The 21,182-nt window shown below is 55.9% G+C and overlaps 1 protein-coding gene across 2 annotated transcripts in view; it reads left to right on the plus strand.

Annotated features, from left to right (window-relative positions):
* Positions 1-20,140, plus strand: part of CDK18 (cyclin dependent kinase 18) — a 40,086-nt gene extending 19,946 nt beyond the window's left edge. For both annotated transcript variants that reach the window (XM_074893597.1, XM_074893598.1), the window contains exons 2-16: positions 1,319-1,473; positions 8,133-8,278; positions 8,648-8,773; positions 10,818-10,874; positions 11,121-11,235; positions 11,383-11,477; positions 11,587-11,649; positions 12,039-12,162; positions 12,240-12,360; positions 13,088-13,185; positions 13,535-13,640; positions 13,859-13,901; positions 14,408-14,498; positions 14,815-14,892; positions 15,205-20,140. In XM_074893597.1, coding sequence (XP_074749698.1) covers positions 1,350-1,473; positions 8,133-8,278; positions 8,648-8,773; positions 10,818-10,874; positions 11,121-11,235; positions 11,383-11,477; positions 11,587-11,649; positions 12,039-12,162; positions 12,240-12,360; positions 13,088-13,185; positions 13,535-13,640; positions 13,859-13,901; positions 14,408-14,498; positions 14,815-14,892; positions 15,205-15,239 — 1,422 coding nt within the window. In that variant the 5' untranslated portion in view covers positions 1,319-1,349 and the 3' untranslated portion in view covers positions 15,240-20,140. The remainder of the gene's footprint in view (positions 1-1,318; positions 1,474-8,132; positions 8,279-8,647; positions 8,774-10,817; positions 10,875-11,120; positions 11,236-11,382; positions 11,478-11,586; positions 11,650-12,038; positions 12,163-12,239; positions 12,361-13,087; positions 13,186-13,534; positions 13,641-13,858; positions 13,902-14,407; positions 14,499-14,814; positions 14,893-15,204) is intronic.
* The last annotated feature ends 1,042 nt before the right edge of the window (positions 20,141-21,182 follow it).

Here is a 21,182-nt window from a genome sequence, read left to right on the forward strand (position 1 = left end):
GGGCTGCTCAGAGGGACACCCAGGAGTAGGGGGGCCGACCTGCTCCAGGGATGCAGGAGAAGTCGCGTGGTGGGATGTGTGTGTCGGTGTGGGAATGAGCTGCTCTGTGGAGCTGTTGGTGCCTGTTTGGTACCAAGGGATGATTTTCCCCTTCAGATCCCTCCTTGGGCTGGCGGGTGAGAGTAGCGTTAAAGGAGCCCAGTGCTGTTAATGGAAAATCCCCCGCCAGACAGGTTAGAGGGTCGAGACGATAAAGGTTGGTAGAGGAGCAGCCCTACGCTCGTCAGATTGGGAAGGGGAGAGGGATAGACCCAAACCTCTGTGAGCCCAGGACTGGGATGGGCAGAGCTGTGGCTGGTTCTGGGTGAGCCGCTGGTGTCTGCACACCCAGGGAGCAGGGAGCGTCGGCTGTTTGCTAGGTCTGTGCTTGGCAGGAAGAATTACGCCCGCGTGCAGCGGGGCTGGTGCTAAAGGCCAAGCCGTGCCCAGACAGCTCGTGCAGCCGGGTCCCATCTGCGCTGCTGAGCTACAGACGGGACTGGCAAGAGCCAAAGTAGGCAAGGCAAAGTGGCATGTGGCTCCGAGACACCCAGAGCAAGCTCCCTCAGCCTGCTCGTGTGGCTGCTCAGACTCAGCACGCTTCGCCATGTGCCCCTTGAGGGTTTCCTTCCTTTAAGGGTTTTACTGCTTTAATCAGATCCCCAGCTAAGGCGATTCTAATGCCCGCACAGGATGAGTCATTCAAGAGCTTGTGAGCTTGAAGCATCGCCCCTTGCTGTGGCTCTTGGGGATCCCCGCGGCTGCTACTGGCCCCACTCAGCATTTTGCTGCGGGCTCAGGTAGTCTTTCTTCTGAGGGCAAAGCAGAGACCAAATTGCCAGGAGGGAGGTTCCTCCTTGTCCAGGGAGGAGTGTGGTATTGAATCTTTTCCATCCATCACTGTTTAATCTTTCTTGCTTTGCTTCTATTTCTCCCCTGCTTTTCCCTGTTTCTGGAGTTTCCAAGGATGCTGCAAGGCGCAGCCTGTCTTGGTACTTGTGACTGATTGTGCACAGCCCTGCCCTGGGCTCATCTCTGATAACTCGCTCAGAAAAAGCCCCCTGCACCTCTTGGCCACAGTCAGCTCTTAAAGACATGAGGAACTGGGTTCTCCTGGTGACATGGGCTCCTCTTTTGCTCTGACACAGCAGCAATCCCCAGGAACCCCTCTGGGGAAATTCGGGTCAGGGTGCTGCCAGCCCCAAAGAGCTGGGGGGCTGGGGGGGCTGTCCTGTGCCCATCCAGCCCTCTCAGTCTGCTCTATTCCCCTTCCCCGCAGGGCTCTGCTGTCCCTCGCAGCACAAGGTAAAATGAACAAGATGAAAAACTTCAAGAGGAGGTTTTCCCTCTCAGTTCCTCGGACAGAGACCATCGAGGAGTCACTGACGGAGTTCACAGAGCAGTTCAACCAGCTCAACAACCGCAGGAATGAAGGTAAGAAGCCCCCGGGCCCCCACCGCGGTGCTGGGGCTGGTCAGGAGTATCTGGGGTCAGAACTGCCACCAAGCATCTCCACTCCAGCCCCCCCAGCCTTTCTCTGGGTGGGTTGATGAGTGGAAAGTTACTGCCCCTTTGCCTGCGTTGCTTCCGCCATCTATCCAGCAGGATTAATAACACCTTGTCATTAAATTTGCTCTGAAGAGAGATTTATACTTGCATAAGGAAAGCCTTAGAGGAGGGAAAGGTATTTGCACAAAACGGAGAGGAATGACACATCTGTGGTTAAGGTAGGGTGGGAAAGTGTGGGATCTCCTGCCCAAAAGCGACAGCGGTGTTTGAGCCCTCCCCAGGGCTACAGGCTGAAGCCAAAGGGGCAGCTCGCTCTGCTCTGGGGAGCATCTGGGGCTCGCTGAACCGTCCCTTCCTGCTGGATCCGCTGCCTTCTCCTGGGGCGCAGTTTTCAAGGTCCCAGGGAGCCGGGAGGTTTAGGGTTAACGCCTCCATGAGCAGAACAGGGCACATCCCTTCTGCAAACAGAGCAGCTGCCTCCGGCAGGCTGGGGCAGGCCCTGCTGTCTGCGCTATGGGCATATCCAGGGAGAGGCGACGCTCGGGGCATAAACCGGGAGCAGCTCCCAGCCGTGCACGGACAAGCAGGCAGAGCTGCTGTCAGGCAGGCGTTTGGGAACCTGATAAAGTTAGACTTGATGCATCCAAGGGTAAATTCGCTGCTGCGGGTGCAAGGCTGACCCGCTCCTGGCGATCATGTCACGCGTTTGCTGCTGCCTCCTCCCAAAACAACTCGCTTTGCCACAGGCCAGCCCGTTCACGTGTTGGTGCCCTCAGCTCCACTCAGGTCATGTTCGAACTCTTTTTCCCCTCACCCTGGAGCCACAATTTCTAGAAACTTTTGCTGCAAGCAGGGGCTAGGCCATGATGTAATTGCCTGGCACTCACATCTGCCTCAGCAGGGAGGAACCATCTCTTTGCCAGCTAACCTGCTTGAAAGAAGAGATGCAGTAACCCAATTTAGAGCTGGCTTTCCTCACTCCTGCAGCTCCTGATGCTCTTCTTTACCCCTCCAGACACCCAGGCTCCCCTGAACAGCATCTCTTCGCCACCTCCGTCCCTGCTCCTACACACACACCCCGCCCCTCACACCCTAGCAACCAGTGAGGGCTATAATTAGACTTGAGCCCTTAATTAGGTGTGCAGAAGCTGTGGGGATAAAATGGTGCAAGGCTAAGGGCGCTGACAGCTGCTCCTGATGTTGCCTTCCTTGGGGGACCTCTGCTCTGGGATGTCTGAGCCAGGGCTTGTTATCTCCACCGTCCAAACCGAGGCTTTGTCGGAGAGGCGATTTCCCCGTTCTTCTGCTTTAATGAAGCCTCGGTCACGGTTCTTCCTTTGCCCTTGAATGGCAAACCAGTGCAAGCAGCATCTGCCTATCCCCCCCTCCTCCCTGCCCAGCTTTTAGTCTCGATCCTGAGGTAGCCAGGAGAGAATAAGAGCAAAGTCAGAGCAGACTGAGCCTGGGGCCAGAACCGAGGGTGTTCCCGACCCCGTGGGTGGAGGCTGGACCAGTACTAGACTGTGCTGTGGTATGATTAGGAGATCCTCCTGCCTGGACCTGGGGATGCATCAGGGGCTCGGGGTCTGCCAGCACCACCCTGGGGGGTACAGCTCCTCATGGGCTGCTGCGAGACGCCCCAGTGCCAGCCCCCACCAGCCGGTACGTCCTGGATGCGGCACATCCTGGCCCCCTGCCCCAGCTTCCCCTCCCTGGTCCCGCCGCTCCCCGGCGCACGGTTCCCAGCTTGCACCCGAGCCCTCTCCCACGCCGGACAGGCAAAACGCGCTGTCCCCGCCGTACCCACCACCCCGAGCCTGCTCCCTCCTGCCCGAGATCTCTTGATTAAGTTTCCCTTGAGGATTGTAAACAACCCCGAGAAGTCACCTCCACAGTGCCCTTAATCTCCATCTCCCGCAGGCTGCGGCGGCTGTTTATGAAGAGCCCTGACAACCACATTTGTCTGAGGCATCTCTTCAGCCGTTTAATAAACCCCCCTGGCTGGGAGCTCTTTGCCCACAAGCCCTGTGCCAAGAAGACTTGTCAGGGGCTCAGCAGAGGGAAGGTGGAGGGGGACAGAGCGGCGGGGCACGAGCCCCAGCACCCCAGGGTGAGGAGGCGTTCGGGCATGGCGTGGGAGCACGGTGCTGCAGAGGTGTAGGGGGACAGGAGCGTTTCGGTGGTGCTGGAGGGGATGAGAAGGGGGTTCATGTGCAAGTTGCTCTTTTGCAGGGTTGGGTGGTGAGGTTTGGACCTCGTGGCAGCTGCCTGGGCTGGAGAGGGCTCTGACTTTAGCTCTCTTTGGGGTGTTGGTCTCCTCCCTTTTACAGATGGAGAAATCAAAGTGCAGAGAGGCAAAATGCTACAGTTGTGCAGAAAGCAGAGCTGAGACTAGAGCCACGGCAGTCACTTTTGTGCTGCTTCTCTTCCCCATGAAACAGCTTTGCTTCGGGTTTCACCTCCCTTGCTCAGGATCTCCAGATGTGCCCCTGGAGCTGTTTCTGCAGTCTGCATGGCAGGCAGCCTTGCCTGCAGTGGTCTTTTCTCTCCTGGAGAGCAGATGACCCGTGAGAGTTCAGGCATTGTGATCACTGGCTCCAGAAAAGAGTGCTAATCACAGCAGAGATCAGCACATCATTTCTTCTTTCATCACCTCACACAGCTCCTGGGGGAATTGCTTGCAGTTTTTATTTTCCCTCCAGCATCAGAAATCACAGGTTATCAGCATTCACAGGTCATGGCAGGCTGCAAATCTTACACTTTGGTGGCTGTGAGTGCCTCCGCCTGTCCTTGGGGAGGAGGGTGATGCAGAGGCCAGAAGACATTTTCAGTAGATGCTCCACAAGCGTGTGCAGAGCTGCTCTGACTCTGGCAACAGGACAAGGCAAGGCCTTCTCGTGGGTAGAAACCTGCCTCGTCTGTTGGTGGTGTGGTGGGAAATCCCCAGCTCTGTCCTCTCCATCCCGTAATTCTCATGACCTCACCCACAGAGGCTGATAAAACAAGGCCTGAGAGAAGCAGAGCTGGCAAATGGAAAAACAAACAGCTTTCCAGCCTGGACACATCCCATCACAGGCAATGTCACCTTGGCGGAGTCTGACAATGCAGAGGGGAGAGGGGGTGCCTGTGGTCAGAGCCCAATTTCCTTGCAGGCTGCCTCGGGGGGGTCCGATGTCCCTCCACCCTGCGTGCATCCCTTCCCGGGCAGCACAGCCTTTCCTCGGCCGTGGCAGCTGCTCGGCTGCAGGAGCAGAGGTGGAAGACAGCCCCTGGGATAAGGAGAGCCCAGGCTGGGCTCTGCAATATCCGATACCTTTGACAAAGACCAGCACCATCTCCACATCCTCGGAGACAGGGAAACTTCTCCACGGCTGCTCCAGCCTCACATTAAGGCTGTAGGCAGGGAGGCTCCTTCCTTTCCTCCTGGGCTTCCCCAGTCACCCATTGCTCTCCATACTCCAGATTTTCAGAGCTATCAGGTCTTGCTGTCTCCCGTTTGCTTTGATAAGAGCTGGTGGCATTCAGCAGCAGCTCGTACCCATGCCAAGGCTTTGCCCCAAAACAGCTACTACCCGCTCTGTCCTCCAGGGCCAAATATCTCAGTATTTGGGCTGCAAAGCCTGTGTAACTCCCAGTTAGGGATGGCAGAAATCAGTGCCAGATCTGGCCTTTGGAGTGCAGGGCCACAAAGAAGTGATGATGAGGGAGAGGAAGGAGGATGAATAATCCAAGATCTGAGTGTAGCCCTGCCTCGTGAGCGTAACAGAGCTTTGAGAGGAGAGTTCACACTTAGCAAAGTAATTAAAAGTTATAAGTCAGGCAGGCAGTGAAGGGTTCTGGCCCCTTTCCTTGGGACATCAAAGCTTGTTTTGGCAGAGGCAATGTTTAAATATATTTATAAAAAAAGGCAGGAGGCTCGTCAAAGGCAGCCGTCGTGTCTGCGGTCTCACTTTAATTTGCTTTGATATCCCATGCAGCCTCATTATTTGCAGAGTGTCAGGGCTCACCGTAATCCACATGAAATACCGAGCAGAATCAAACAGGCCCTCACGTTTGCACGCCCACAGCTTCATGTCTTCTCCCATGAGCACCCAGCAAGATCCTCCAAGCCTGGGGGCAACCTCAGCCCTGCGAGAGCATCTCTGCGGGACCCGGTATCTCCGGGTGCTGTGGGCACCTTGTGACAGCACAGGATGGACTGGGCCCTTACTGGCCTCAGGGCAGCCAAAACACCTTTTCCCTCCTCTCTGCAAGTCTTCTGTGTATTTTCACGTGCTTTTCCCATCCTGTGGTAGTTCACATCTTTGGTGTATCCCATTCCCCTTTGCAAGCGCTACAATGTCCAGGTTGTCGCTTTACCTCTGGCCTTACATCTGATGCTCTTGTAGATGAGAGGTTGACACTAATCTACCTGGTTTTTTGCTGGTTCAGAGAGACAGTGCTGCTGGTTTGCACCTTTCAGAGCAGGCTGCAGGACTTTGGGCACATTTATCTATGGGAACCGGCACAAATTCACCCAAACTATCATTTAAAGTGGATTAGTTGATCTCCGTTCAGTCAGATTTTAAATGGCTCTGGGTTTTTTTCCAGATAATTTGCTTAGGAAGTGAGAAAGTTAAAAAGATTTGATCCAGTTTAATTGATCCACGTTGATGTCATACCTGTGGTTAATTCGGGGTACGTTTCCTCACTGTTCCTGCACAAACAGATGGCCAGAAAGGGACAGGGACCAGAGTCCCGCAGCGGTCCTGGGAGAAGGGGTGACTCTGTGCCTTGTTCTTGCCTGTCTGCCCAAAAACTCCTGGCACGGTTTCAGATGCTCCCGAGCCCAGTGGTGTGGGCTGAGCCCATCCGTTGGGTGCAGGCTGTCCATCGAGGACACCCCGTGTCCCTTAGCTCACGGGTCCCCTGGTCCCCCAGTGACCATGGCATGAAACCGCATCTTTTCCCAGGTCACTTGCCTGCCACCTCTCATCCATCAGATGAGCAAACTGCAGCCAGGTCCCAGCCCTGCTCACCACCCCGTGAAAGCCAGCCCTGCCTCTCCAGTCTTCAGCAATGAGATCATCGCTGGCTGCCGGAGCACACGGGGATGGGTGTGCAGAAATCTGTGTTAGGCAGAGCAGGGGATCATCTCTGTGCAGCTCAGGGAAAAGGGCTTGGCAAGGGGCAGGGCTCAGTGGCTCAGCCTGAGGCATCACAGGTCCTCCTTGGGGGGGTTCCCTCCTGCAGTGTTCCTCCTTGCTCTGTGGAAATAACTGCAGGGTGTCTGGATGCATGGAGGACTCCGGTGCTTTATGGCAGAGCCCCTGGACCCTGCAGGCCTTGCTAACTTGGAGCGTAGCTGCAAAGTTTAGACAAGAAGGGTGAGAGCTGTGTGGCCACCGGCAAGGGGACAAAGCGGTCATCCCTGCTCGGCCCCACACCTGTTCAGAGGGAGATGCATCCTTCCCTTGGGGAGGTGGTTCTCCTCTCTCCCAGCACACCCAGTTAGCGCTGCCTCCTTCTGAACGGCTCCGTGGAAACAGCATCCGTGTGAATCGGGGGAATCCACTTCGCTGGGGTCCAGGCGACCTGCGTTGAACTTGTCAGTGTTTTGCTGTGCTGCTGCCCGGGTCTGTGCGTGCCAAACTACTCCTACCAACCAGTTGTTAATTAGAGAGTGAGGAGGTGCAAGCCTCAAACTGGAGACCAGAGGGAGCTCAATGGCTTATTTTGTTCTGATTTCTCAGGGTTTCTTGGGCTCAGTGAGGCTTCACACCTGGGCTCCCGAGAGAAGAGTTATTTTTCTGAGCCGCTTTGGTTTTCAAGAGAGCTTTTGTGCTTCTCAGGACTGCGCGTTTGGCTAAGTGCAGCAGGTTGGGGCAGGGAAGCCTGGAGTGTTTTGTTTTGCAGTAAGTGACTCTGCAGCCTTTAATCCCAAACACCTTTTGAGAAACGGTCACATCCGTGGAGGAAAGCACCCTGATGTCTGTTAGTTTTGGTGGTTCCTGAGGCAGATGAGGTACGTGTGTTTGTAAGCTCCCCAGGGACAGGGCTCTCTTTCTGTTTTGCTTTTGTACAGACCTAGCACAGAGGGATCCAGAGCCACGGCCAGGCGCCTAGGTGTTCCTAAAGTGCAAATCGTGTTTTGTCTAATGGGACGTTAGTGGAGATAAGGCTGGGAAGTTCAGAGGAATGCTCACCCGTGTGAAACCCCGTGGTGCTGCTGCGGAGGGGTGAGCTGCTCGGCAGTGCTGCCTGGCGGGTTGAGCACTGGACTGGGACGTGGGAGGTTTGGGTGTGAAGCAGTTCCTTCTCTGCATCCCCCTCCCTGTCCACCCCCTCATTTCAGGGGGCTGCATGAGGGCGCTTTGGGGGGGCTGCTGAGCAGAGCTGTGCGGGTGGCAATGCACCAGGAGTCTGGAGCAAAAAGCAGGTATTCCCTCTGCCTTCTGGATAGAGAGAAGGAAGAAGATTTCCCACAGCCCCAGGCATCTCTGGACCACCCTGCTCTCACTCTCTTTTCTTCCAAAGCAAGTGCCTTGGGCCTTGGCACTTCTGCTACCCCTCCAGCAGCTCACTCCCTTTCTCTTTCTCCTCAGACCTGGCTCAAGGGCACCTGCAACTGGGACACCTGGGCAGGGACTTCCGAGCAGACACCAGCCCCCTCTCCCCCTCCGAGGGGGAAGGCCAGTCTCCGATGGCCGTGCGCTACCGCAACAACAACCAGCGCCGCTTCTCCATGGAGGCAAGTACTGCTGCGGGCTGGAGCGGGCAGGAGGGACGTGGCAAGTTCTGGCTGTCACCTGCCTGCTGGCTGGAGGAGCCGGTGCTTGATTTGGGTGGACCTGGCAGTCTCAGACACGAGCCCTGACATCCTCTTGGGTGCTCTCAGCATGACTGCCACGGTACCTGACAAAGCCCAGCACACGTCCCCATGCACACGTGTGCACACACACCTTCCCTTTTCCTTTGACTAAGGGTCCCACAGATGCTGCCCGCATTGCTTCACCGTTAATACCAGCTCTGGTTAGAGAGCACTTCCCCTTGAACGTCTCCTCACAGGCCTCCTTTCATCAGATGCTTTCATCCCCCGCTCTTCTGGCCCTCTCCGCAGGATGTCAGCAAACGTCTCTCCCTGCCCATGGACATCCGCCTGCCCCCTGAGTTCTTGCAGAAGCTGCAGATGGAGAGCCCGGAGTTCCCCAAGCCCCTCAGCAGGATGTCCCGACGGGCTTCCCTCGTAAGTCTTATCGTGCAGAGCAAGCAGGGCTGGGCCCAGCATCTTGCTTCGTGCATACAAGTCCCCTGCAGCAGATGCATCTGCTGATTGTCACCCACCCATGCAGCCATGCCCTGCTGTGCCAGCTCCCTTGTCCCCCTGTGTCGTGGAGATGCACATCCCCTTCCCCTGCTTGTGCAGATCCCTTTCTGCCCACTCCCAGCAGCACACATTCCCCCCACCGTGCACATCTGCATCTCTTCCTATGCACATCTGCATACTGCTGTGCAAATCCCCAGGCCTGCCCATTCCTTCACTCACCTCATACCTGACTTTCCTCTTGGCCTGGCTCCTTCCAGAGGAGAGGGGGTGGAAAGCCTCCTGTGGTTTAGCAAGCGCTGGAGCCTCTGCTAGTTGAAATGCAAATGCTGATAAATAATACATTAGACTTTGCATTAGTGTTGGCGTTTCAGTTTCTTTACTGCAGAGCATCAGCACATGTAGGAGGAAAAACCCGGTGCCCTGTTTACAAATGTGCAAGCACGTGTCCTGCTGCCCAGGAGTGCTCAGTGCTACGCAGATACAACAGCGAGGTTTCAGCAGGTGTCTTCAGCTCTGGCGTGCCTGTTCAGGGGGAGGCAGGAGGCCAGGAGAGCTTGCATTTACCTGCCTGTTCTGCCTAATCAATAAAACAGACACAGCCAGAGCAATGTGCTGTTAATATTCATGGTCCCCACCATGAATAAGGCACGCTCCTGCAGACCTCGCAGTATGGCTCTGGGGGTGTACAGCACCTCAGAGAGCAGCAGCCACATTTCCCTGCTCAGGACACATCTGTTCCCAGAGTACACAGAAGGTTTGGGGAAGCCAAAACGGAGTTAAAAAACCCACTGTGTTCCACTGGGATTTGCCGATCCAAATCCAGCCTGCGTGAGCAAGAAAGCAGCTTCCCTGCTGCGTGTGGCAGCGTGTGAGAGCTTGGTGGTGTGGTCAGTGTCTGGGGCAAGGAGAAAGCCTCCCCGTGGGGCAGATCTGGAGGGCAGGGAGGGGCTGCAAGAGCACCCAGACCTGGGGCTGCTGGTTCTCCAGGCAGAGCCCTGGGCACAGTGCGGGGGGCTCCTTCAGGGCCTCCCCCCAGGACCCTTTCCCTGCACAGCCCGTGTCTTTACCTGCTGACTGCGAGCTCTACATCCAGCTCCGTCTGCGGAGGGCGAGCGGCATCACAGGAGCTGTGTTGGGGTGGTTGGGGGGAGCCTCTCGCTGGGCTGGAGTCAGAGCTGGCTGCTGGCCTGGGGGCTACACCGATGCAAACATATTTCGTGGGAGATTTACACTGGTTTATTAAGCTTAAGGAGCAAAGATTGGCCCTGGGCCTTGGGCCCTGTTGTGCTGGCAACCATCCTCTGTGCTGGCGCACAGATCATCCAAACTAACTGAGGGGGTGTCTCTGTCCCCACAGAACAATTTCAGGGCTCTGCTAGGAGTGACACCTAAATCTGTGGCCGTGCAGGGGTTGCCCTTCTCTCACTGGGCACACGAGAGCAGGTCTCAGCAATGTGTTAAAGAGTTACTGTTCCAAATGGGGAAATGTCCCTTTCATGCTTGATTTGAAGAGCAGGCAGAGAAATGACTGGAGTCACAGCAAAGACCAGGACGTCGGGAAGCACTCGAGAAAAGAGCTGGGCCAGGATCCCACGAGACTTCTCCCACAGAGAGGGCATCGGCTCTCTGCAAAGCCCAGCTCCTGTCCGACTCGGCCTGTGTCGGGGTGGTGGGTGAGAGGAGAGGGCACTGCAGGGCTGGCAGCAGGAAGGGGCAGCCGGGCAGGCTCTGCTTGAGGTTGTAAGGTTTTCTGATGGATTGATTGCCTGGTCGCCTGCACGGCTTCTCCAGGAAAGTAATGGACTTTATGTATTAGATCAGCTGGGCTTCTGCATGCAAACACCTGCCTTGACTGATCTGCCCCCAAAGCTGTTACTGTCCAGTGTCCTCGATCTTCCCCCCAGAGGTGAAGTCATCCCTGGATGAGATCCCTCCCAGTGATGTTTTCCTTTCTCTCTTACAGTCAGATATTGGGTTTGGGAAGCTGGAAACCTATGTTAAACTGGACAAACTGGGAGAGGTGAGTAGACTATGAAACCCCTGTAAGGATTTAAATTAAGTTAGAAGGGCAGCTTGAAGTGCAAAGGGCAGACTGTAGCCAAATTTCTTCAATATCTAGCAATCTGTAGACCAAGTCTTTCTGTGGATTTCAGACTTGGCCCTGTAGCTTCAAATGATCCTTCCTCCAAATGTTATGGAGTGTATCAGTGTTGTGCCACCCCAGTAAATGGTCTGCATGGCTTGTATTTTCTCTCTCCCCACCCAGGGCACTTATGCCACTGTCTTCAAGGGCCGCAGCAAACTGACCGAAAACCTCGTTGCCCTGAAGGAAATCCGCCTGGAGCACGAGGAAGGGGCACCGTGCACGGCCATACGGGAAGGTGAGGGCAGGAGGGGCTTTTCCCCATCACAAACTTCCTGAGCGATGCTGGGATTTGGGTCGGGTGGTGCAGGAGGACACGGATACCTGCGGTCACACGGAGGGCAGCCCCAGGTCCTGCTGCCCCAACCGTCTCCTCTCCTTGCAGTGTCGCTGCTGAAGAACCTGAAACACGCCAACATCGTCACCCTGCACGACATCATCCACACAGAGCGCTCCCTCACCCTCGTCTTCGAGTACCTGGTGGGTTTTGGGGGGGCCTTTCTGTGGGAACGGTGAGGACAGCTGCCTTTCTGCAGGTGGGTGGTGGGGACCGAGGGCAGGACAGGCTGACGTGTTCTCCCCGTTGCAGGACAACGACCTCAAACAGTACCTCGATAACTGTGGGAACCTCATGAGTGTGCACAACGTGAAGGTAAGGTGGTGCTGCCCCCGCCCCTCCCCGCCTGTGGGGAGCTCACCCCGAGGGCAGTCCAGGGTGTTGCAGGGTTGGGTGAGGCTGGATACCCCTTCTCTCTTCAGTTCAGCTTTCTGACTCTTCGTTGACCTTTCTCAGCCTGCTCTGATGCTCCACCAGCTTTTCTCAAGTCACTGCCACCCTAAATGAAATTACTGTCCATGCAGACTTTGTTCAGCCCCTTTTCTGGGTTGCTGGTGATGAGCCTGAACTTGTCTACAGTGCGTCTCACCCCAGGCCAGCTTCCAGGGGGCTTTCCTGGCCGTGAAGTTGAGAGCCCCTGAGACAGGCTCATTTCTGGTGCCCGTGACCCAGTGCTAAATGCCAGCCCCTTCTCCTCCCCACAGATCTTCATGTTCCAGCTGCTGCGTGGTCTGGCTTACTGTCACGGGAGAAAGATCCTGCACCGAGACCTCAAACCCCAGAACCTGCTCATCAACGAGAGAGGAGAGCTCAAGCTGGCTGACTTCGGTAGGTGGATCTCTCTGGGGAGGATGCGGCATTGCGAGAAGGTGCAGCTCCTTGATGCCCATCCCTTTCGTCCTCAGGACTAGCCAGAGCCAAGTCAGTCCCTACGAAAACGTATTCCAATGAAGTGGTCACGCTGTGGTACCGGCCCCCCGACGTCCTGCTGGGATCTACCGAGTATTCCACACCCATCGACATGTGGTGAGCCACAGCTCCAAACTGAGCTTCCCGGGGTCTCCGAGACGGTGGGTTGGGCGTTTCCATCTGTCTGCCAGTGCAGCACCGTACATGCCCACAGCGTTGGTTACACCAGAGGGTGGTGGGCTCTCCCAGAGCTCTTTTCTGTCTCCCCTGGGGCTCAGGGTCTTTGGAGGATGCTGCCCACATCAGGGGTGAGTGGTTACCTGTAGCAGAGAGGGGATACAGCTCCTGGAGCTCCTTTCCCTCTCCAGAAACCTCAGCCCTGGCCAAGGGGTGGTGGGGTGTCCACAGGGCGTCTCCTTTGCTACAGAATCACAGAATCATCTCGGTTGGAAAAGCCCTTGAAGCTCCTCCAGTCCAACCATGAACCTCACCATGACCATTCCCAACTCCACCAGATCCCTCAGCACTGGGTCAACCCGACTCTTCCACCCCTCCAGGGATGGGGACTCCCCCCCTGCCCTGGGCAGCCCATTCCAACGCCCAACAACCCCTTCTGCAAAGAAATCCTTCCTAAGAGCCAGTCTGACCCTGCCCTGGCGCAGCTTGAGGCCATTCCCTCTTGTCCTGGCGCTGGTTCCTTGGCTCAAGAGACTCATCCCCCCTCTCTGCACTCTCCTTTCAGGGAGTTGTAGAGGGCGATGAGGTCTCCCCTCAGCCTCCTCTTCTCCAGACTAAACCCCCGCCCAGTTCCCTAATCCCAGAGTATCCTCTGCTGCTGTTCTAGGGGTGTTGGATGCATCCACTACGAGATGGTCACCGGCCGGCCCATGTTCCCTGGCTCCACGGTGAAGGAGGAGCTGCATTTGATCTTCAGGCTGCTGGGTGAGTCTTCTGCTGTCTCCCAGATCCCCACGCGAGGGCAGTGCCTGACTGCAGGAGCGGTGGCAAAGCGCAGCCTCGGGCGCCTGGAGGGAGCCTGGCTGGCAAAGCCTTGCAGTGGTGTGGGCAGGCGTGGGCAGGGGCTGCCTGCAGCCCCCCTCCAGGCATGCAGGCAGCAGAGGTGCGAGGGCGAGGAGCTGCCCCGCGGCTGCCCCGTGGGATGCGCAGGCAAATTCCAGCCCGCTGGGGAAATCCGTGCCCTCTGTCCTGGGCAGGACGGACACTCGCACGTGGGAGGCTCTTCTCTCTGTGCCAAACGAGCATGACAGGCTTCCCTCTCTCTCCCTCCCAGGAACCCCAACAGAAGACACCTGGCCTGGAATAACATCCAACGAGGAGTTTAAGGCTTACAATTTCACGCAGTACCGAGCCCAGGCGTTAATAAATCATGCCCCAAGGTACCTCCTCGAGCAGGGACACATAAGTCATGGTGGGCTTGCGCTGGTTGTAAAGGGGAGCCTGGGGACACCGATTTCATTTTCTCCTCGTGGTGCTGGCAGCTTCTGAATGCAGCTGTGCACTGGAGGTCCCAGCTGCCACTTGGCCTTTGCATGGACGGCTGCAACATCTTCTGGGTGCAATAATGCTCCGTTTTTTTCTTTCCTCCTTCTCTCAGGCTGGACTCCGAAGGCATTGACTTGCTGATGAACCTCCTCCTGGTGAGTGGTAGAGCAGTCCAGGTGGATGGCAAAGGGATTTGCTGAAGTGAAGGTACTCTGCCTGCCCTCACACTGGTGTGGAACCAGGCAGGAGGGGAGCTGTGCCTGCAGAATAAGCCACAGCCCTGCAGCTATAGCCTTGTAGATGCTGTCCCAAACCACCTCCCATTAAGGACGGTGAACCATCCTTCACCCTGTGTCCTCTCACACACAAGTGAGAGGACACAAACCTGATGATCCATAAGGTCTGGTGCACTCCTGCGGTCATACAGCGTGTGCTGTGCCTTGTGCCCACGCAAATGGCACTGGGAATTGCCGGCACACCCCGCGGTGTGCACCGCGTTTGGGCACACTGTCACCCCCGCAGCACATGAAATCGCTTGGGCGCTTACGTGTGCGGAGGTGCAGGGATGCACCCACACCCCGTACGGGGCCTCTGGGCCCGCTGAACACCGTCTGGCACGCGCAGACTGGATGTAATTGCCTTTCTCTGGGGCTTTGTGCAGTACGAAGCCAAAGGCCGGATTTCGGCGGAGGCAGCCCTGCGGCACGCTTACTTCAAGAGCCTGGGAGAGCGGGTGCACCTCCTGCCTGACAGTAAGTGCACCCTGACCTCTTGCCTGGGGGATGTGGAGCAAAGAGCTGCTCTGCAGAGGGTGATGGCTTGCAGCCAGGTCTCTTCAGAGGCCTCTTGTCTTTGCTCACTCAGAGGTGCTCCTGGAGCAGGGAGGGGTGGGAGCTTGGTGGCTGTGAGAGCAAGAAACAGTTTGGGTAGGACAGTGTAGAGTAGAAGTAGGAGTGTGAAAGAAAAGCTCTGGCGAGGTGCAGTGCTGTCCCTCCTGGCTCCGGGTTTGCAACCGCTGCCGGCTCAGCCAGCTGGGCTGACCCCTCTCTCTCTGCCCCCTCTGCCTAGACGTCTCCATCTTCTCCCTGAAAGAGATCCAGCTTCAGAAGGACCCTGGCTACCGAGGCTCAGCCTTCCAGCAGTCAGGTAGGGCTGGGGAAAATCACACTGACCTCTCCCAGGTTGTGCCACAGACCACGCTGGCGCTGGGGTTACTATCAGTGGGTCCCACGAAGGAAAAAGCCAAACCTGGTTCCTGTTCCCTGCTTTAGTCCACGAGTTACCCCTGGGGTGTCCTCACTTGTCACCTGCCATGGTACCAAAGTCACATCTAGGTGCCCTGTGGTTGCCGTGGGCTCATTAACCTTCTAACCCAGAGCACCGCAGGGCTCAGCGTCGCTGCAAAGTGCCGCTTGTTGTCCAACCTCTCTGACCCATCTCTCTCTCTCTCTTCCTCAGCCCGAGGGAAGAACAGGAGACAGAGTATATTTTAAACTTGGATCTCGTGTTCCCCTTGTCACCATGGAGATCAAAGCACTGAGAAAGGAGACGGCAACACGCTCCCACCTGACCCACCACAGAATTACTGACTCGAGCAGGACGATGCTGAAGCGCCCGTGGCCGCAGGCTCTCCCCGGCCCGTCCCCACAACCACAGCCCCTAACAGCTGCTCTTGATGGACCTGTGGCCTTTTCTCCCTCTTGTTTTCATGTTGTCCCCATGAGACGTGAGCTGCCACCCTCTGTGCAGGTGCTCTAGTGAGGGACCGCCCTGGGCATCGCCCGGAGCGCAGGATCGTGTGCTGCCCCAGGGAACTGCCCTCGGTGGAGGGTGGGGAGCCGGGCACGGCGGGGGGTTTGTGAGCAGAGAGTGGTTATCGCCAAACCTGGGCTGTGGATCGTAGCGTTTGGCCCAGGTGGGCATTTCTGAAAAACATACCTTTGCTCAGACAACCTGCTCTGCACCCCCTATTTCTTGGGGAGACACTGCAGCCACGTTACGAGTCAGGGGCATGACCCAGCCTGGCACCTGAAGCACGGAAACCGGGGCAGCCCTCCCTTATTTGCCTACACAACCCCTTTTTCTCTCCTCATCTTTGGTACCTGAATCCTGACAAGGATGGAGCAGCTGGGAGGAGGGGGCTTCCCATTGCTTCCCCCAGCATCTCCCTTCCTTGCCACCATTGTGTTTCCAAATTTGCTCAGCTGGCTGCTCCCCAGGAGCTGAGAGCAAGGGCTGGCGTACCCCCCCAGGGTGCAGGTACCTGCGGGGAGGGCTGCGCAGAAGTGGAGGCAGAGGAGCATCGGCTCCGTGCTGCCTCCCGTTGCTGCGCCGAGCCCTTTGGCCAGCCTTTCCCAGGCACCGATTGAGGAGCCCCTTTGTCATCGCTGAGCCTGTCACCCCCCCAGCCCGCCACCCTTTCTGCCATTGTCACAAGGGGCAGGATGCGGTTCCCAGCCGGCATCTCGGGAGCGCATCTCCCCCCCCGTCCCGGCACTGAGCCCCACGCGACGTGGCAGAGCCCGAGCCGCGCAGCCTCGCCGTACCAAAGTGTTGCACACACCCACCTCAGTGCATTTCTACCCAGAGGAAGGGGGAGAAGTGCCAAACCTCCCACAGCTCAGCTGTGGGGACCAGAAATAGACCCGGAGAGAAGCAAATCATCCCTCAAACCTCGTCGCCTGGCCTCTACGTTTGTAGCCAGCATCAGATCGTACCAGCCCTGACTCAGATCGATGCCGCGGGACTAAGGTGCGTGCTTAGATCTGAGCGTGCTTTGCTGGCTGAGGTCTGCTCCTGGTGCGTTTTCCCCTCCGTACGCTCCAGGAACGTGCCAAATCCATCCCGAGCAAAGAGGCCCTGCTGCATTTCTCCCCCGCAGCCTGCAAACAGCCTGAAACGTCTTCAAGTGTGTGAGCGTTGCAAGAAGTCTCTCTACTGTATAATATTCACATTCTTTTTTCGGCTGTCCCGGATGACTAGTCCTCTCGCCCACCGGTCCTCCAGCCCGTGGATGTGGCCAGGAGATTCTGGAGTTGGCAGGTGCTGTGACTGTCACCTGGCACTGGGACTGCTGTCTGAGCCCGTCACACTCCCAGCCTGGGAGGCATTGCTCAGGGGACGGTAACTCTCCGTGCCGCTGTTTCCCCGTTGAGCAGGGAGTGAGGGCTCTGTTTTCTGCTTTGCTGTGCAGCATTTCTTCTGTGATACTCAGAAAATACAAAGCGTGAGGATAAATGAGGAGACCCTGGAGCTCCCCAAAGCTTCTGGGGCAACTCCTCCTTGTGCCAGTGCTCGATGCGATGCTCCCTCTGAGCTTCCCCCATCAGACCAAAGCTGTTAATTCGGGTTTGTCCTAGACAAGCATCCAGACGTCTGCATTGTTTGAGGTTTGCCCATCCCTGCTCAGTTCCCTTCTCAGTGTGTCCAGCATACAGCAGGCTGAATAGTTCATTAATTGTTTCCATTTGATAGGGAAGAGCATGAACCGCCATCAGCCACCAGTGACGCATTTCACCCTGGTGTCGGGGCAGCGTTTTGCCCGGTCTCCTACGCCCGGCTCCTGCTGCGTGGGGCTTTTCGGTCGGGAGGTTCACAAAGGGAGGTGTTGGCTGGAGTGAGTCTGAACTCTCGCACTTGCATCTTTTCTTTCACAAAGGCATTTTACACAGGAATTTCCTTGGCATGGCAGGGCTCTGTGGTGCAGACTCGCACTTCCCGGGGCAGCCAGCTCCCGGCAGGAATTAGCAGCTCGCAGGCAGGCAGACCCGCTCACAGCAGCTCCTCTGCCCCTGCGGCAGCACCTTCAGGTACACGGGGCAAAGAGTGCTGGTGTGCCCGGGACGGGCAGAGCCCCCTCCACGGTCTGTGAGCACAGATTGGACCGGGAGGGGAGCAGGAACCCCCTCCACCTGCTCTTGGAAGCCCATTCAGGCCATGTTTGACCTGTCTTCGTGCAGTTTTCTTGCTCGGGGTTACCATCCCCGTCCACTGAGATTGCCTTGGGCATAAAGCTCGCTGGGGCAGAGGGTGCCCAGCTGAGCCGTCCCGCTTTCACGCTGGGAGGACAGAGGCAGACCACGCCAGACCAGATCGGTGTGGTCTCAGCTCCCCCCCTCCATAAGAGTATTCCTGCTGAAGGTCAAGGTCACCTATGGGGAGAAACATTGGGGAAAAGACCTAGCAGTGACTGTGTAGACAGGACTGTTTTACCTGGGATCAGATAGCAAAGACAAAGGGCCTGTTAGCTGCTGTTTATTCTTTCGTAGCCTTTGCCTTTCCTCCTACAAATCCTCCCTAAAGGAGACACTATTATTTATTAGCCCTGCGCTCTACTAACAGCCCAAATTTAAGATAACCCCTTTTGTTCCACTGCATTTAGTGGATATTTGATTCCTATTCCGGAGGGCGATAGTGTGTGTAAATATTTGGTGCCCCACTGAGCAAGGTTTGATTTACAGTGCTGTGCTTGCACGTGTCAGCTGGCAGAGCCCCGAGCGTCTGATCTCCCACGGCACGCTCCCCGCCAAAGCCTTCCCGGCTGCGAAGAAAAGGAGCCGCAGGTTGGCAGCGATTAGAACCCAGAGCCAAATCCCCCTTCTCCATCTCCTGGGTGGTGTTATGGTCCCCCCGAGGACCGCGGGGTCCAGCTGGGTTTATGAGGACCAACACCCCGTGGCTGCCCCAGTTTATAAAAGCCCCAAGCAGAGCGGGGGCCTGCTCCTCCCTGCCTGCAAGGGGAGGAAATCTGCAGCGGGGCTCCCACTGCCGATGGCATCGCTCCCTGCGTCGGCATCACCCCCAGCCTGCTCCCGCAGCTCATCCCCGGGCAGGCTTTCCCCAGTTCTTGGAGCGCCAGCCAGCTCCCAAGCTGGATTTTTAAAGTAGCGCTAATGAAAATGCCAGGAATGTCTGTGGCTCTCCGGCATTTTTTTTCGTTTCCTGGGTTCTCCCATCCACCGCTTTGCGGAGTAGCTGGCCCTCCTTGCAGATGAGGAGTTTTGACAAAAGGAAACTGTTGCTTTGTCTTCCAGACATTTTTCTTGCAATTTGGTTTTTTTTACCAGTTCTGGTGGAAAATGGAGTTTTGGCTGTGCCCTCAGGAAAGGCTGTATTCTTTCATCTCTCCAGCTGATAGCTAGTTAAAGAAATGTAAGTATATGTGTAAAGCAAGGTCTGTGTTCTGCGACAATAAAACTTACAGGCAGAGCTATTTAATTTCACTCTCTCTATACACACATGCACACGCCTTTCCTGGCCCAACCCATTGCCAGATCTGTGTTAAGATTTTAAATAACAAAACTACATTGTGTCTTGGAGACTAAGGACAAAATAAGTGGATTTTTTTCCTCTCCCTTACACATGATGAAAAAAAAAAAAAAAAAGGAATTAGAAGGCCATTTTCCCAAGCTTCTCAAATGTTTTGTTTTTTTTTTTCCCATGACTACTCTTCAGTCAGAAATTAAGCGAGCATAAAACAAGGAGCCAGAGCTCCCCGAGCAGGCTAGGAGCAGGCAGGTTAGAGAGAGTCTAACCCACTGGACTGAGTAATATAAAAGGTTTAGTGTGGGTGCCCCAGGGCACGGGGAAGGGACCGGACCTGGGGGTGGGAGCCTGCCCAGCCTTACGTGGCCAAACTCTGCTTTCACCTGCGTAAATCCGGCGTCGTGCAGCCACGTGAGCCCGGGTTTGTGCAGAGCACGGAGCCAGCGATGGCCGAGCGGGTCCTGCCAGGGCCGTCAGGTCTTGATCCTGAAATCCCTGAGGATAAAAGTGGCATGATCTCACCTGCCCAAAGCTGTGCCTCTGCCTGGCCTGGCACCGCTGTCCTGTCTCTGTACGCTCGAGTCTTGTAAAAACTTCATTTGAATGTCCCCTTAGCACCCCCCACTAGCGATGTCTGGGCACAAACACTATAAAACCCACTTTCTGGCTTCTTCATCACCTTCTCTCACCCTCAGCATCGTGCTTGTCCTACAGCAAGAAAAATAGATCCAAGCGGCCAGGATACACATACTGTGAATGTTCTCTGGTGTGATTCATTTGCAGAATACCAATAATATATTTAACTAGTGTTGTACAAATGAAAGATGCATTTTAAAAGAAATGATTTTAAAGATTTATTCCAAAAGAAGCAATGATTTTTTTATAGAAAGTTTTTCTGGAATAAATGGAAAGGTACAAAAAAAAAAAAAAAAAAAAAAAGAATAAAAGATTGTATCCATCTATCAATCTTGTGTCTGAATGTTTTATAAGAATATTTCAATTTTTGTATTTCAGATGTGACATGGACTATTTTGTGGATGTGCTCATTTTATTGCTAAGGCTTATATTACAGTTGTATTGTGAACGCTCCAAAGCCAACATTGGACAATAAACTTTACTGAATACAGGATAGTTTTGTACAGGATATAATTTTTTCTCTTGTTTTGGTAGGAGAAGGATCTGCTTTGTTTTCGAATTTCAGTTAGGTAGCACTGATGTCTGAGGCACGCAGGTCCCTTGGCAGGCTCCCGAGTGGTGTTGCTCCGTGGTGGGTGTGCAGGGGGTCAGGCTACCGGACCCTGTGCCGTGCCGTGCCATCTTCGTGCCCTCCCTCAGAGTCTTTCCCCACAGCTGCTTTCCGTGCAGCTCCAGGACGCCTTTCATTTTTCACTCCTGCTAGCGGGGCACTTTTTGGCTGGCTGTAGTCAACTCCCAGACGCAGACTTAGTACAAAAGGAATTTCCCACTACCTGACCTTTGCAGGGGCTTGAAACACGAGACTTCAGAAACTTGGTGCACAATAGGAAAATGTTTCTGTGGTCCCTTGTGTGGATCCTAAGGCCCTAAACAAATATTGCCATAAGCCTATCAGGCAAATAAAGCACAGAGCCGACATGCCCAGCCCATGGTTGCAAACCAGCTGAAGGGCAGAGCTGGGGAAGGGACGGGGGTGCCCTGTTTCCCACAGCTCTAACAGCTGAAACTCTCCCTGAGCTGTTCAGCACAGCAACCCCCTTCACATATTCCTGCCCTCTGGCCCATCAGTGCTGAAGAGAAACTACCACTGCCCGGGTCCGGGGACCTGGGAAGAGCCAGAGATGGGGTACGGGGGGACCCGTGGGATCTTTGGGGCCAGGGCCATGGTGTGGGCCCGCAGACGATGGGTGGCTGGTTTAGGGAAGGGCGCTGCACCCTTCATCCCCCTCCCCGGGCTGCACCCCCAGCCAGCGCCCAGCCTGCCTGAGTCACATTCAGGCACTGGTGTGGGCAGATCCCCAGTAACAAGCCGTTTGCCAAACCAGTTCCTCCATCTGCCGCTCTCATTCCTCCAGTCTGGTGGCGGTGGCAGCTGCCAGCGCTGGGGCCGGGGCAATGTCACCAAGCAGTCCCAGCCCTCCCGCAGACCCGACCAGCTTCTGGATGTTCCCAGCCACCCAAATAGCCGTGACCTC

Source organism: Strix uralensis, chromosome 24 (assembly GCF_047716275.1).
Source record: "Strix uralensis isolate ZFMK-TIS-50842 chromosome 24, bStrUra1, whole genome shotgun sequence".
Classification (NCBI taxonomy): domain Eukaryota; kingdom Metazoa; phylum Chordata; class Aves; order Strigiformes; family Strigidae; genus Strix; species Strix uralensis.